At 42.4% G+C, this 13,400-nt stretch overlaps 1 protein-coding gene across 1 annotated transcript in view; it reads right to left on the bottom strand.

Moving 5' to 3' along the window:
• The window catches only part of BANK1 (B cell scaffold protein with ankyrin repeats 1), a 280,528-nt gene that overhangs the window by 174,782 nt on the left and 92,346 nt on the right, over window positions 1-13,400 (bottom strand). Inside the window, exon 7 of the mRNA XM_037896965.2 lies at window positions 12,057-12,174. Within this exon, the coding sequence (XP_037752893.1) occupies window positions 12,057-12,174 (118 nt within the window). The remainder of the gene's footprint in view (window positions 1-12,056; window positions 12,175-13,400) is intronic.

Genomic DNA, 13,400 nt, shown 5'->3' with positions numbered 1-13,400 from the left:
AATCCATGCCTTCAAATTAAACCAGATATAATTGGCCAGGAATGCAGAATAAGTCCTAATTTTATCATCTTATAAATTCCACTCACACACATTGTTTGAGATGGGAGGAAGTGACAAAATGCATCATAAAGGGTGCCACAAAGGGAAGTGAGGGAATCTGAGCACCTGAACTTCAATATTTTTGTCAAATTTGTCATCGTACTCTCTACATATGCATAACAAAATGCTATAATGTATGCAAACTGTGACAGTTTAGTATTTTATGGAGGCACTAGTTGAGACTCCTAAGTTAAGGTTGAATTTTCCACTTAAAGCAGTACTTCAATCTCTTTGTCATGAACAAAGAATACAGAACATCCTCACAATCAGAAAGGATGAGTGTTGAAATAATTTTTGAGAATTTACAAATAAATAAATAAGTTTATTAATTAAAATTTTTAAAATTGGTATTTTAAAGAATTTTAACTTATATAGTTGTTGGATTTTTATTTTTAACCTGAACAATAAAACAGCATCTTCAAATTTTTCATGTAGTTATGATTATGGACTGTTGGGGTCAGGTTATTAGCTCATGTCACTTTTGAATGGAGCCATTGTGACATTACAGGTAACTCAACTGTGACAAAAAGTGAGACCTGACAGTTCTGGAGGTGTGGTCCTATTGAAATTCCAGGGAAGTGGGCGGATATAAGTCCGCCCATGGCTAAAAGACCCTCCCCCAGCCTTTGGGAAGGATCCACTGAGCCCGGGAACTCAGCTGATTATGGGGGACAACAAACCTCTGCAGACACCCCATGCAGTCCTGGCCAAAAGAACTCCAGTATCAGCTTCTGGAGATTGGCCAGGAAACCCGATGTCAGGCACAGGGTGTTGAGCTGGTGCCAGAGCATGGACAGGATCAGTTGGTTGAGCAACAGTGCCCTCCCCCGAAGAGAGAGGCCCCGGAGCAGTTCTGTCTACTCTGGAGGTGTGGGTACTGGGAAGTGGGCGGGTGTAAGCCCACAGCTAAAGGCCCCTCCCCCAGCCTAGGGAGGAGCTATGGATCCCTGAACTCAACTAAAGTCAGGGGACAACGAAAAAAAAAAAAAACAGGAACAGGTGTGGGGGTCAAAGGGCCAAAACCAGGAAACCTGATGGGGACACTGAGCACAGAACCCCGGACAGCACCCACTGCTCCTCAAAAGCATCAAAGGAGCCAGTGGATCTGGAAGTGTGATTGAAGGCAAGTATATCAGTTTTAGATTGGTTAAAGCCCTTTTTTCTATGAACTGAAAGAGGTTATCTCAGCTTAATTAGGGACACCTGAGTCTAATTAAGGGCAGCCTGTGATCTTTAAAAACTTCTTCCAGTGAGGGAGAAAGGAGAGGTGGAATGAGAAGTAAGCTGCAGAAAGGTTGTGTGCAGTGAGGGAAAAATGTTTCTGCTAGGTCAAGAGCTGTTTTACCCTATAAGGGGAAATCTTATTTTTATTTCTGTTTGGGGAAGAGGCTTTGATTCCCAGCATAGCTGGGCCCAGAGTAGTTTAAAGAGGGTGGAGCCAGCAAAAGAAGAGGCAGTGCTCCAGGAGGAGTTAAAAATTTTAATTTTTTTTGTCTAAAGAAGCCCTTGAATCAACCTTAAGCCCTATCCTGTAAATAGGCCAATATGAAGTATTAAATCTGCAGAATAGGACTGATTTACCCCAGGTCCCCCTTAATGCCAGGGGGAGAAACACTGAGCCCTGATGTGACAAAAGAGGCACATTTGTCACACAACCAATGGTTACTATTTCTAGCCAACTACTTTCCCTGCTGCAATTCTGTTAGTTGGAATGAGACAGTGTGTGAAGGAAACTATACAAAAAGTGTCATTTAGTTTCCAGTGGTCATTGGATTGGATCCAACTTTTACCAGTATTAAATTCTTATGCTGTATGTTAAATTAAAGGACAGATTGACCAGAAACATTGTGCTACCCCAGTCAATTTAAGCAGCCAGCTTGTACCAGGGAGACTGTATCTGGCCTTAAAAGTTAAAAACTGTAAACAATTAAAGTTGATAGTACATATCATTATTCATATATTCCACTTGCTAGTGATATCACAAGGTGGCATTCTCCAAGGGTTTCTTGTTTAATATTAATGTATGAAATCTGTAACAATTAACATAACATTAACAAAGAAACCATAATAATTTTTTACAGTCCAAAATGAGGATGAATAACCCATCTATCTCATTCAACTTGGAATTGAATAATTATTGATTGTTTTACATTAATGATGAAATAATGACTTTAAGGTGCTGTGAAGTGTCTGATTATCAGTGGTAAAGGTATTAATTCCCTTTGATTATTAGACTGTTGTTATTTAAAAACACTGATAGACAATGCAGAATAAAGAGAGAGATTGTAAGGTATTTATAGTAAATCAGGCTAATCTGCCTTTGGAAGGTTCAATATAGTGTATTCTGTACATCAGTCATGTCACTGATGCTGCAAATTCATTTACGATTTTTTTATATTGATGACATATAGGTTATAGTTACACTGCAATTGAAGATGTGATTGCACACCTGCATTAGCTTTATTTTAGCTAGCATACTAAAAATAGCAGTGAAGCTGGTGCAGTATGGACTTCCGCATGGATGTAACAGTCTGCTCCTAATACTAGGTATATCTCATTGCTAGCCTGCACTGAGGCCCAGGCTGTCGTGCCTTCACTGCTGTTCGGGGTGGGGGGGGGGGGGGCTCATTCTTACATTTGCTGGACAATGGCACTGAATTCAAGGGATGTTCTGGGTGCTGAAAGGAATGCAGGCACCAGGGACTAGCTTCACAAGGGGGACTTGCCTTACATTATTCTGTGTTGCAACACCTAACTTTCAGGTGCCTTGCTGCACAGTGGAATACACAAGCCCAAGTTAGATGCTCAGGCTCCCTAGCCAATGCCTGCAGAGAATTGGGTGCCTAAAAAAGGGATTCACAGAACTCAGCTTGCTGAGCAGGCAGCCGCCTGAGCCACCCAGTAGGAAACGACAAGGAGAGGGTTGACTTAAGCCCAGCTCCTCAAAAGGGAGTTAGAGCCTAACTCTGGGTCAAAAGGAGGTGCCTCTGTCTGCTTGGGTTTCACAGCCATGAACCCTCTCCTGGAGGTAGGCACCTAAGGCAGATCAGCCCTTCCTTGCAAAAAACAAAACAAGGAGGAGGAGGTGGTAATGATGCCCCCTGCCTGATTTAGAGCAGAGATTTGAACCCAGGTCTCCCAAGTGAGTGTCCTAACCACTGGCGCATAGGGTCATTCTCTCTCTCTCTCTGACTCAATAAATATTGAATTATTTACACAACGTGGAACAGCTTCAACAGGAGAGATGGAGAACCTCCCCGGCCCCCCACATACCTTATAGCTCAGTGGTTAAGGGACTCACGTGGGAGGTGGGAAACCTGGGTTCCAGTCCCGGCTCAGAACCAGGCAGAGTGGAGATATTAACCTAGTTCTCCCACATTTCAGGGGCAGCACCACCAACTCCCCACAGACTAGGCATGCTGAAAGCACACCTACTAGATTGAGTCCCAAAGGTGAGATAAGCAGGGGCACGTGTAAGTTTGAGGATCTCACTGGGGCTTAGGTGCTAAGCAACTAAACACATTTAGGACATAGATTTGCACATGCTTACTAGAAGAAATTTACGTGCCATTGGGACTTTACTGGCAGAACTTGAGCACCATGGGACTTTAGCCACCTACAGGGTCAGGCAGCAGCTGAGTGGGGGTTTGTGAATGCCAGTGGCACCTAGAAGTTGGACTTAGACATCTAAAGGGGCAGCTAGATGTCTCAGTCCCCCTTGTGAATCTAGCCCCTGAGGTGAAATCTTGACCCAGAAGAGGCCAGGATTTCATCCACAGTATCTAGTGGGTCAAGAATACCATTCTATTGCAGTTTCTCTGACTCTATAGCCTGTCAACAGAATGCAGTAGCCCAACATAAGTAAAAATAGTGTTTCTTCCCCTTCCATTCATGCATTCCAATTCCAGCAAAGCAAAATTCCTAAAATCCAATGTCTGTAGCAGTTTCTCAGATTCATCTGTCCATCATATCCTTCCCAAACCGGGATTCTGTTTTAATGCACCAAAATATTATTCAGTGTATTAAAAAGAGAGGCATTGGAACAATTTGTTACACATTTTATTTGTCTGTTGTCATTAACTTGGAAGGTACTTAGGAAAAAATAATCTAACCAGTGTTAATTCCCAATAATACACAAATCTTGATGAAATGCAGACTTAAAATTAAAAATCTGTAACATCAAAACCTGTCAGGAAGTCCGTGCAGGTTTAAATTATCACACTTGATGAACAAACCATTTCTTAACATTACACAAGATTAGAGTTATCAGAACTAAAATGAAAGTTTAAAAGCATCTTAATTTGAACTCCACCCAAATTTAAAGTCCAGCAGCACCAGATAGCAGTACAGATCAGGATTTTAAAACAAAATGCTTTGGCAAGGCTCTGTTTGTTTATGTTCTATATAAGAGAAATTAATGCAAATGGCATCAGCACTGTTTGAAAATGTGTAACTACAAGATGAGAAAATGGAAGCAGAAGGAATAAGAACTACAACTTATGGTTGTGGTTCTGCATTTCAGCAAGATTGTTATGAATATTTTAAAAGCTTCCCTTTCCAGATTTCAGAATGAACAAAAACCCACATGTCCCTATGTACTTTGTGTGCACATGCGTGTAGTGTAATGTAACATAATGGATATATCTGACTATAAATAATAATAAACAATGAAAATAAGTAAAATACAGTTTCCCGTCAAACACGAACAAGCTCATCAGAGTGAAAAAATCCTACACTGGTCTGTCGCTGAGCTCATCTTTCTTACAGCCAGTGATGGCACTGTATGGTGATCAACTAAAACTATATCTCTTTGAGGTGAGATTAAAGCCCGGATAGACATACCCATACTAATATAGGTAACAATGTGGGGCACAGATTTCAGCGTGGGCTAGCAATGCGAGAAGGTACACAGGGTTCCCAGCCTTCTTGTGCAGCCTATGCTTAAGCCTGTGGTGCTGCATCTGCACAGTTACTTTTAGCCAAACTAGCATGGATAAAGCTACCACAAATACATCTATCCAAGCTGCAGTCACACCTTGGATTGCAGTGGAGACATACCCTTAGATAGTGTGGGCCTGGTTTTGAAAATTTGAGGCCAGGAGCAAGGGCAATAACTGTATGTTTTATTTATACATGTTGATAACAGTAGCATACACAATGATGAGGTATTTGCATGTGCCACTTGTCAGGTATTCTGTGCCATTTGTGTGCACAAATAGGAGATGTGGTGGCAACTTTGATAACTGCACACACATTTAATGCACATTTTTGTACATGGCTCCATGCTTTTCAGGTTTCAAAAAAAATCAAGTTCCAGGAAGCCTTGTGAGCCATATGCCCATGTTTACAATTCAAAACATGTCCTTTATACCTATTTTTGGCTTAACAATTCAAAACCAACACATGTATTTTACTCATTAAATAGAATGTACATAAGAGTGCCTGTTTTCCTGCTGTTATCACTTACTAAATGGGCAGTATGTATTCCTTTTCCAAAACCCAACATTATGATTACAGATAATTACTACTGTTAACCTTGTAAATCTACATCTTTTGTGTCAGCAGAGAGAAACTGAACACACATGCAGCAATTATTTGAACACACAGACTTCTGCATGGTACAAAGCACTCATACAACTTAATTCTTCAGCTTTCAGAAGCTCTGGTTGAGGAATTTACATTTCCTATCTTAGCAGATATTGCACATAGTGGGAGGCTGAGGTGGGAATGGGGCTATCTTGACATGCTGGATCATGGAGGAGCTGCAATCTGACAAACCTCCTACGATTCATAAGAATGCAGCTTTCCCCCAACAAATTATAAGCAACTTGTTGGAATATTTCTCTTCTCTCCTCTGCATTTTCCCTTCACCATGTCTCCCCTGCAGAACCCACTCTCGTCACATCATCCTTCCTCACTCCTGGGCAAACCCCACTTTCTCTCCATCCTATGACATCCCGAATTCACAGAATGTAGCTGGGGAGTCAAGAAGGCAACCTGGCCTAAATGAGAGAACAGATGGAGCTGGCTATCAGGAGGACTATCAGCAATCACTTATGTCATTAATGGTGTGCTGTCATAACACAGATGAGGTAGAACAACTGGCTAGCTAAAATGTTCGAGAGATTTCATCTTGCATTACATATGCTATTTTAGCTAGATTTTTATAAAAATACATATGTATATCACATGCTGTACAGTAGACACTTGCTTATCTGCACTTCACTAATATGTACACAATCTGCACTTTCCCTTCTCTGAGATTTAACAGAGTGCCATAGTGAGATCTCTTGTGCTAAGAATTTTTTATAGCTAGAAAATATGTTATACTGTGAAGTATCATCAAAAAAACTAAATCTTCACCTGTCAAAATAAGTGAATAAGGATAATGCATCACAAAATGTACTTTGCTTCTTAGCTTACTTTTTTTAAAATTGTAATTGTTCACTTAATTGCTGATCCACAACATTCAGTAATTTGCAATGGGTTCTCTATTAGCTCAAATCAGAGATGTTCTACTGTAAAGAACTGTTCTACTGTACCGTATTTAACTCATTAAAATGAGGGACAAAAGAGGTTTTATGTTGTATATGCTAGCAAAGTACTGTAATTATTTGAACACACAAAAGCTTTAGAAGGAAATAACTATCTTTAAACTTGAAGTTTTGTCATACTGAAGCTAAGCATAGGGAATATCTGTAAAACCTTTCCTTGCTGTAGAACCAGAAAGAACTACCCGTATATACTCGTTCATAAGCCAAATTTTCTGGGTAAAAAGTGAAGCATTAAAAAGTGGGGGTCAGCTTATCAAATGGATCTACACCAAAACTTGATGATTTTAAGCTTTATTGAATTGAATATCTAATACATTGTCATTTTGTTTACCTGGAGCATTCGCAGGCACAGTGCCCCTCAGCTCCCAGTGGCTGCAGTTTGCCGTTCCCAGCCAATGAGAGCTTCAGAAAGTGGCAGCCAGCATGTCCCTCGGCCTGCGCCACTTCCTGCAGCTCCCATTGGCTGGGAACGGCAAACCACGGCCATTGGGAGCTGATGGGCTCCATGCCTGCAGACGCTCCAGCTAAACAAAATGTTCTGACCCGCTAGCAGCTTACCCTGATGGGCCGGGAGCCAAAGTTTGCCAACCCCTGAAATATAGGGTCAGCTTATGAAAGGGTCACAACAGTTTTTGCCATTTTTACCTATCCACCTTGTGGGGGTCGGCTTATAAATGAACGGGTTAATGAACGAGTATATACGGTACTTTTGTGTGTCCACTTTAGGCTAGGACATCTATGGGATGGGAACAATTTTTGGCCGCTAAAAATTTAAATCCTGACCTGGTAACCTAGAGGTGAAAGCCTCTTTCTTTATTCTTTTCATTATCACTCCCCTAATGAAGGAAGTTAAAAGCAACAGAGCGTAAAGTGGTCAGAGCGTAAAGCTATTGCAGACGTCTAGCTTAACCGAGTATTAACTAGGTAGCTAGTGATCGTGTGTAGGCAACAGAGTGTATAAGGATAAGGAGTAATCCAGGTCCAGCTTTTTAAGGCCTGGTCTACACTGGGGGCGGGCGGGGCGGGGAAGATCCATCTAAGTTACGCAACTTCAGCTACGTGAATAACGTAGCTGAAGTCAATGTACTTAGATCTACTCACTGCGGTGCCCTCACTGTGGTGAGTCGACTGCTGCCGCTCCCCCGTCAACTCTGCCTGTGCCTCTCGCGGCGGTGGAGTACAGGAGTCGATGGGAGAGCGCTCGGGGGTCGATCGCTGCCCGCTGATCCGCAGGTACTATAGACATACCCTAAAGGTATTTAGACACCTAAAGATGCAGATAGACACGTAATAGGATGATTCTTTAAAAAATCCCACAAGATGCCTATCTACATCTTTAGGGGCCTAAATACCTTTGAAAATCTGGTCCCCAGTGCTTTCTTGTGATTACATATAACTTCTAATGGATATGTGCAAGGCTACATGTGAGTTGCTGCTGTATGTGTGTTTACTTGCCTACCACAGTCATTACGCACCACCATTTTATAATTCCTTACTGTAAAGCTGTGACGCCGGCAGGCCAAATGCCAGCTCTTGCCCAGACTGCAGGCATTAGCTAAGAACTGACAAACTCATAACTGGAGACCGGACTAGGTCACCTGTATCTTAGTTTTGTTCAAAATAGGTATCAGTCTTATAAAACTATTTGGTGTTTAGACTCTGATACAACCATTTCAAAATCTCGCTTATAATATTCCATACCCCATGGTATAAGGTAATATTTTCAGTGTTTGTTCTGCAATTGTAAAAGTGTTTTCTCTGCAATGGTAAACCACCAGCACACCCCTCCCCAGCCAGAAGAGAAGCATGACTAAGTGTGAAACCACAAGAGGTGTTAGCTCCTGCCCAACAAAAGATTGCTCATGGACAACAGACAAACCATTGTGGAACACCAGGGGATAAAAAACGGTTGATTGTTCGTCACCACCACCACCCATGAAGAGGAAACATGCATGTGAACTAGTCCCACCATCTGGAACTCTGGAGGAAGAGAACAAAAATCCCTGGCAAGAAGAAACTTTATCTTTTTTGACAGTTTGAACTCTGAAGGACCAGACTCTAAACTAAAGCCAGAGACCGCCAGGGGCTCCCTTTTGGGTCTGCACTGAAAGACACTTTGAACAGACCGATCATTACAACTCTGTCACTCTTAGGTTTTGGATGGTAACTCACTGCTGTGTATATGTTTGCTTTCTATCCCCTAACGCCAGCCCTGTGGACGTTTCCATGATTTATTGTTTATTTCCCACATCCTGTCCTTGACTTTCACTAAAATACCCATGCCAACATCACAGCCTTAGGTAAGTATTATGGTAATGCCCAAGAGGATCTCCGATTTTAAGGACTACATACACCAGGGTGACATGGACTGTTTTGGGACTTTTGTTATGAAATATTTATACATTTGTTAATCAACTGCTCTGGGACTAGAGGACAAGACTCCATGAAGTTACAAGGGATCCAAGAGGGAAACTGAGCTGAGGGGATCACTTGCAGGGCTTCCGTGAGACGAGGGGGTGCCTAGGAGCATAGGCGCCGACTTCTGCTGGTGCCGGTGGGTGCTCGACTCTCCTCTGCCCCTGCCCCTGCCCAGCCCCCATTCCAACCCCTTCCCCAAATCTCTGCCCCAGCCCCACCTCTTCCCCGCCTCCTCCCCTGAGCGTGCCGCATTCCTGCTCCTCCCTCCCGGAGCTTGTTACGCTGCGAAACAGCTGTTTTGCAGTGGCAAGTGCTGGGAGGAGAAGCGGGGAAGTGGCGCGCTCAGGGGAGGAGGCAGAGATGAGGTGAGGTGGGGTGTGGGGCGGGGAGGGGAGCTTGGCTGCCGGCGGGTGCAGAGCACCTGCCCCGGAGTACCCACGGAGTCGGCGCCTGTGCCTAGGAGGAGCCTGTGGCAGCTAGAAGCTGCTATAAAATTAAATGGAAATGGCAAAACACAAAGCCTAAATTAAAGAAATTTGACTTTTGCATGCCCCAGGCCTCAACACATTTATCCCCAACCCACCCCTGCTCAATTTTCTTTTCTCAAGACTGAATATATCCAGGTTTTCTAAACCTTTTATCATTTTTGTTGCCCTCCTCTGCACTATCGGCAATTTGCCGTTTTTAAAACTGCAAACTGGAGTTTTAAAACTGGACAGAATACTTCAGGTGAGGCCTCACCAGTGCTGAGTAGAGTGGGACAAGTACCCCCTGAGTCTTACATACGTCACTCCTATTAATACATCCCCGAACGATACTGACCTTTTTCACAACTGCACCACATTGTTGGCTCATATGCAATCTGTGATCCACTATCACTCTCAGTCGCTTTTCTGCAGTACTACTGCCTAGTCAGTTGTTCCCCACTTTGTATTTGAGCATTTAATTTTTCAAATGCTGGATGCTCAAAGCAGATACTAAAGCTGGAACTCTTGAGGAAAAACTAGTTAAACCAAAGGTGTCTGTATTCGAAGCCCTAAGGAACTAAGGGTTTGATCCAAACTCCGTTGAGATCAATGGGAGTTTTTGCATTGACTTGACAAACAGGCTACAGAAATGAATATGAGAGTGACTGGTACCCTGGAGAAGCAAAGCCACTGTGGTTCAGGACTAAACTTTTGCCTGAACTCCTGTATATTGATAAGGAAAGAGATCTTCTCTACAGCTTCCTGTAGGTCCCCCCTGCATTGGGCCAAATTCTTCAATCTTTACTCAGGCAAAACTCTTATTCAGTGGCGCAATAGGGAATGGTATGGTGCTTGACACATACAATAAAATTCACACACAACCCCTCAGGCCCAGCACAAAACCAGTGGGTTGGTATGCAGCACCGAAATCCTACGTAAGCCTTATTTTGAGGACCTAAGTGGAACTTAAGTGGTGCATGGGCCTTGTGCTGGCCCTCTACATAAAGGTGAATTTCAGCCATATGGAGTCTGAACGGATAGAAACAAAGTAACCAAGACTGTGGAAAATACAAGTGAACATGATAAATATCAATGGCAGTAAACAATACTTGCAATATTGTATTTGGAGGTAACAAAGGTATTTTCTCCTTAAGCCTTAGTCCATATACCCAAGTGAGAAGAAAAGAACTAACTCAAATAAACATTAAGAACATAAGAACGGCCATACTGGGTCACACCAAAGGTCTATTTAGCCCAGTATCCTGTCTTCCAACAGTGGCCAATGCCAGGTGCCCCAGAGGAAATTAATAGAACAAGTAATAATCAAGTGATCCATCCCCTGTCGCCCATTCCCAGCTTCTGGGAAACAGAGGCTAGGGACACCATCCCTGCCCATCCTGGCTAATAGCCGTTGATGAATCTGTCCTCCATGAATTTATCTAGTTCTTTTTTGAACCCTGTTATAGTCTTGGCCTTCACAACATCCTCTGGCAAGGAGTTCCACAGGTTGACTATGTGTTGTGTGAAAAAATACTTCCTTTTGTTTGTTTTAAACCTGCTGCCTATTAATTTCATTTGGTGGCCCTTAGTTCTTGTGTTATGAGAAGGAGTAAATAACACTTCTTATTTACTTTCTCCACACCAGTCATGATTTTATAGACCTCTATCATATCCCCACTTAGTCGTCTCTTTTCCAAGCTGAAAAGTCCCAGTCTTATTAATCTCTCCTCATACAGCAGCCGTTCCATACACCTAATAATTTTTGTTCCCCTTTTCTGAACCTTTTCAAAGTCCAATATATCTTTTTTGAGATGGGGTGACCACATCTGCATGCAGTATTCAAGATGTGGGCACACCATGGATTTATATCGAGGCAATATGATATTTTCTGTCTTATTAGCTATCCCTTTCTTAATGATTCCCAAATTCTGTTAGCTTTTTTGACTGCCGCTGCACACTGAGTGGATGTTTTCAGAGAACTATCCACAATGACTCCACGATCTCTTTCTTGAGTGGTAACAGCTAATTTAGACCCCATAATTTTATATACATAGTTGGGATTATGTTTTCCAATGTGCATTCCTTTCTTGTGGATAATTTTGATGCCTCAAACTTATACCTCACACAACTGACAGTTATATGAAAAGGGAAAACTTGTATTTTCTGGGCTTTTAACTTTGCAGCAAGGCTCTTGGAGAAACTGAGCGTTGACAGACATCCTGCAAACACCCGACGTGATACTTTAGAAGCATAAACTGAGGAAAGACCACCTGTTTATTGCAACATATTTTCAAATGTGTCAGGAACATGAAATGGCTAAATGAATTCATCCAAGACTTTGATTTTGGGCCTTAAATAGTAGTTTGTGTTGATATCCCAGATATCCTGGTTATTGGTGTCCTTAATGTAGGCTTCTGCATTTCACTAATAGCCACTATATGTACATCCAAAACATGTCTTAAATAGGCAATTGCTACAACAGTAGTGTATAAATAAATGCATATGAGAATGTACTCACTAGCTTGTTGATGGTGCACTTCATTCGGGAAAGCGCTGAATTCATAAGCAGACACATTGCTTTTCAATAAGAAGGTCAGAGTATTGTCAAGCTTCTCCACAGAAGAAAACTTGAAAGCCTGTTTAGAAGAAAGATAAAAGAAAAATTCAGAGCAAGTAGTGCTTATGTGTTATTAACCATGTCCTTGTAGTGGCAGTGAATCAAAGGATTTAAACAAAATAAACGTAAGGTCAGTCTCATTAAGGTTAGTTTATTTTTGAAAGACCACAAAGGAGAAGTAATCTGACATAAGACCACCAAGCTAATTTGACCAAAATAAGGAAAAGTGGACATTTTGGCCCCAAGCCTTAGCTGTGACTAAACTCAGAAGGATTGGGGAGGGCCTTTAAGAAACCTTTGTGTTCCTCCTATTCTTGGCTCAGCAGTGCACTGGACCAGTACCCTGCCCTAATTTAGAGCAGTGTGAGGGTTATTCTAATTTATACCAGCAGCCAATAGACCCAAGAGGCCATTACTGCAGCTGGGGATCACAAGGCAGCATGTTGCCTAGGCTGACCCAAGTGAGGAGGATGGTATGAGTCATTATCCTGGCTCTACACCAAATAGGCATCCCCCCTAAGCTGGCTGCTAACACCACTTTCAGGTCTACTATGCACCAGTGACACAGTGTAAAGCAGCTACACATATCTGAGGATCAGGGTAACTGTGTGGAAAGTATTAGTGGTTTTATGGTAAAACAATTTGACGAGCACATTTATTAGTTACAGAAGACACTCATACTGCACTGAATCATGTCAGGAACCAAGCTATGTTAGCTGCAATGATCCAAGCTAATGTCCCAATCACTGCACCACACTCAAAAGGGCTGAAGAAGCAACCGTGCCTCACGGCAGCCTGGCACATAGTGGGGACTGTGCAATCTGCTCTCCACCATACAGCTAATATTTCTGTGGGCTAGGAAAGCAAGTGGAACAGCAGGGCCCATAGCTGTATTTCCTCCCTGCCACCTTTGAGGTGCCAAGGAGAGTAGTCTGACTGCAGAGAAATTGTGGGAAGCCCTAGAGCGGGCTTCACAAAAGTTCTTTGCATGTTCTCTCCATCAACTCAAACCCTAGAGAACGGCTTGTCACTATTACTATCCTAAAATGATTTTTGAGAGAGGAGTTTCAAACAAAGAGGTTTCCAGTATATTATATCATGTTTAATATAACAAAGGTTTTGAAGGGTGATATTTACACATTGAATTATCACTTTATAAGGGATATGTCTACCCTGCAGTTGGCGGTGTGATTGCAGCACCAGCTGGCATACCCATACTAGCTTTAATCTAGCTAGCATGGCTAA

This window comes from Chelonia mydas, chromosome 4 (assembly GCF_015237465.2).
Source record: "Chelonia mydas isolate rCheMyd1 chromosome 4, rCheMyd1.pri.v2, whole genome shotgun sequence".
Taxonomy (NCBI): Eukaryota; Metazoa; Chordata; order Testudines; family Cheloniidae; genus Chelonia; species Chelonia mydas.
Note: the sequence above shows the minus strand (reverse complement) of the source record. Positions and strands in the feature narration are given on the sequence as shown.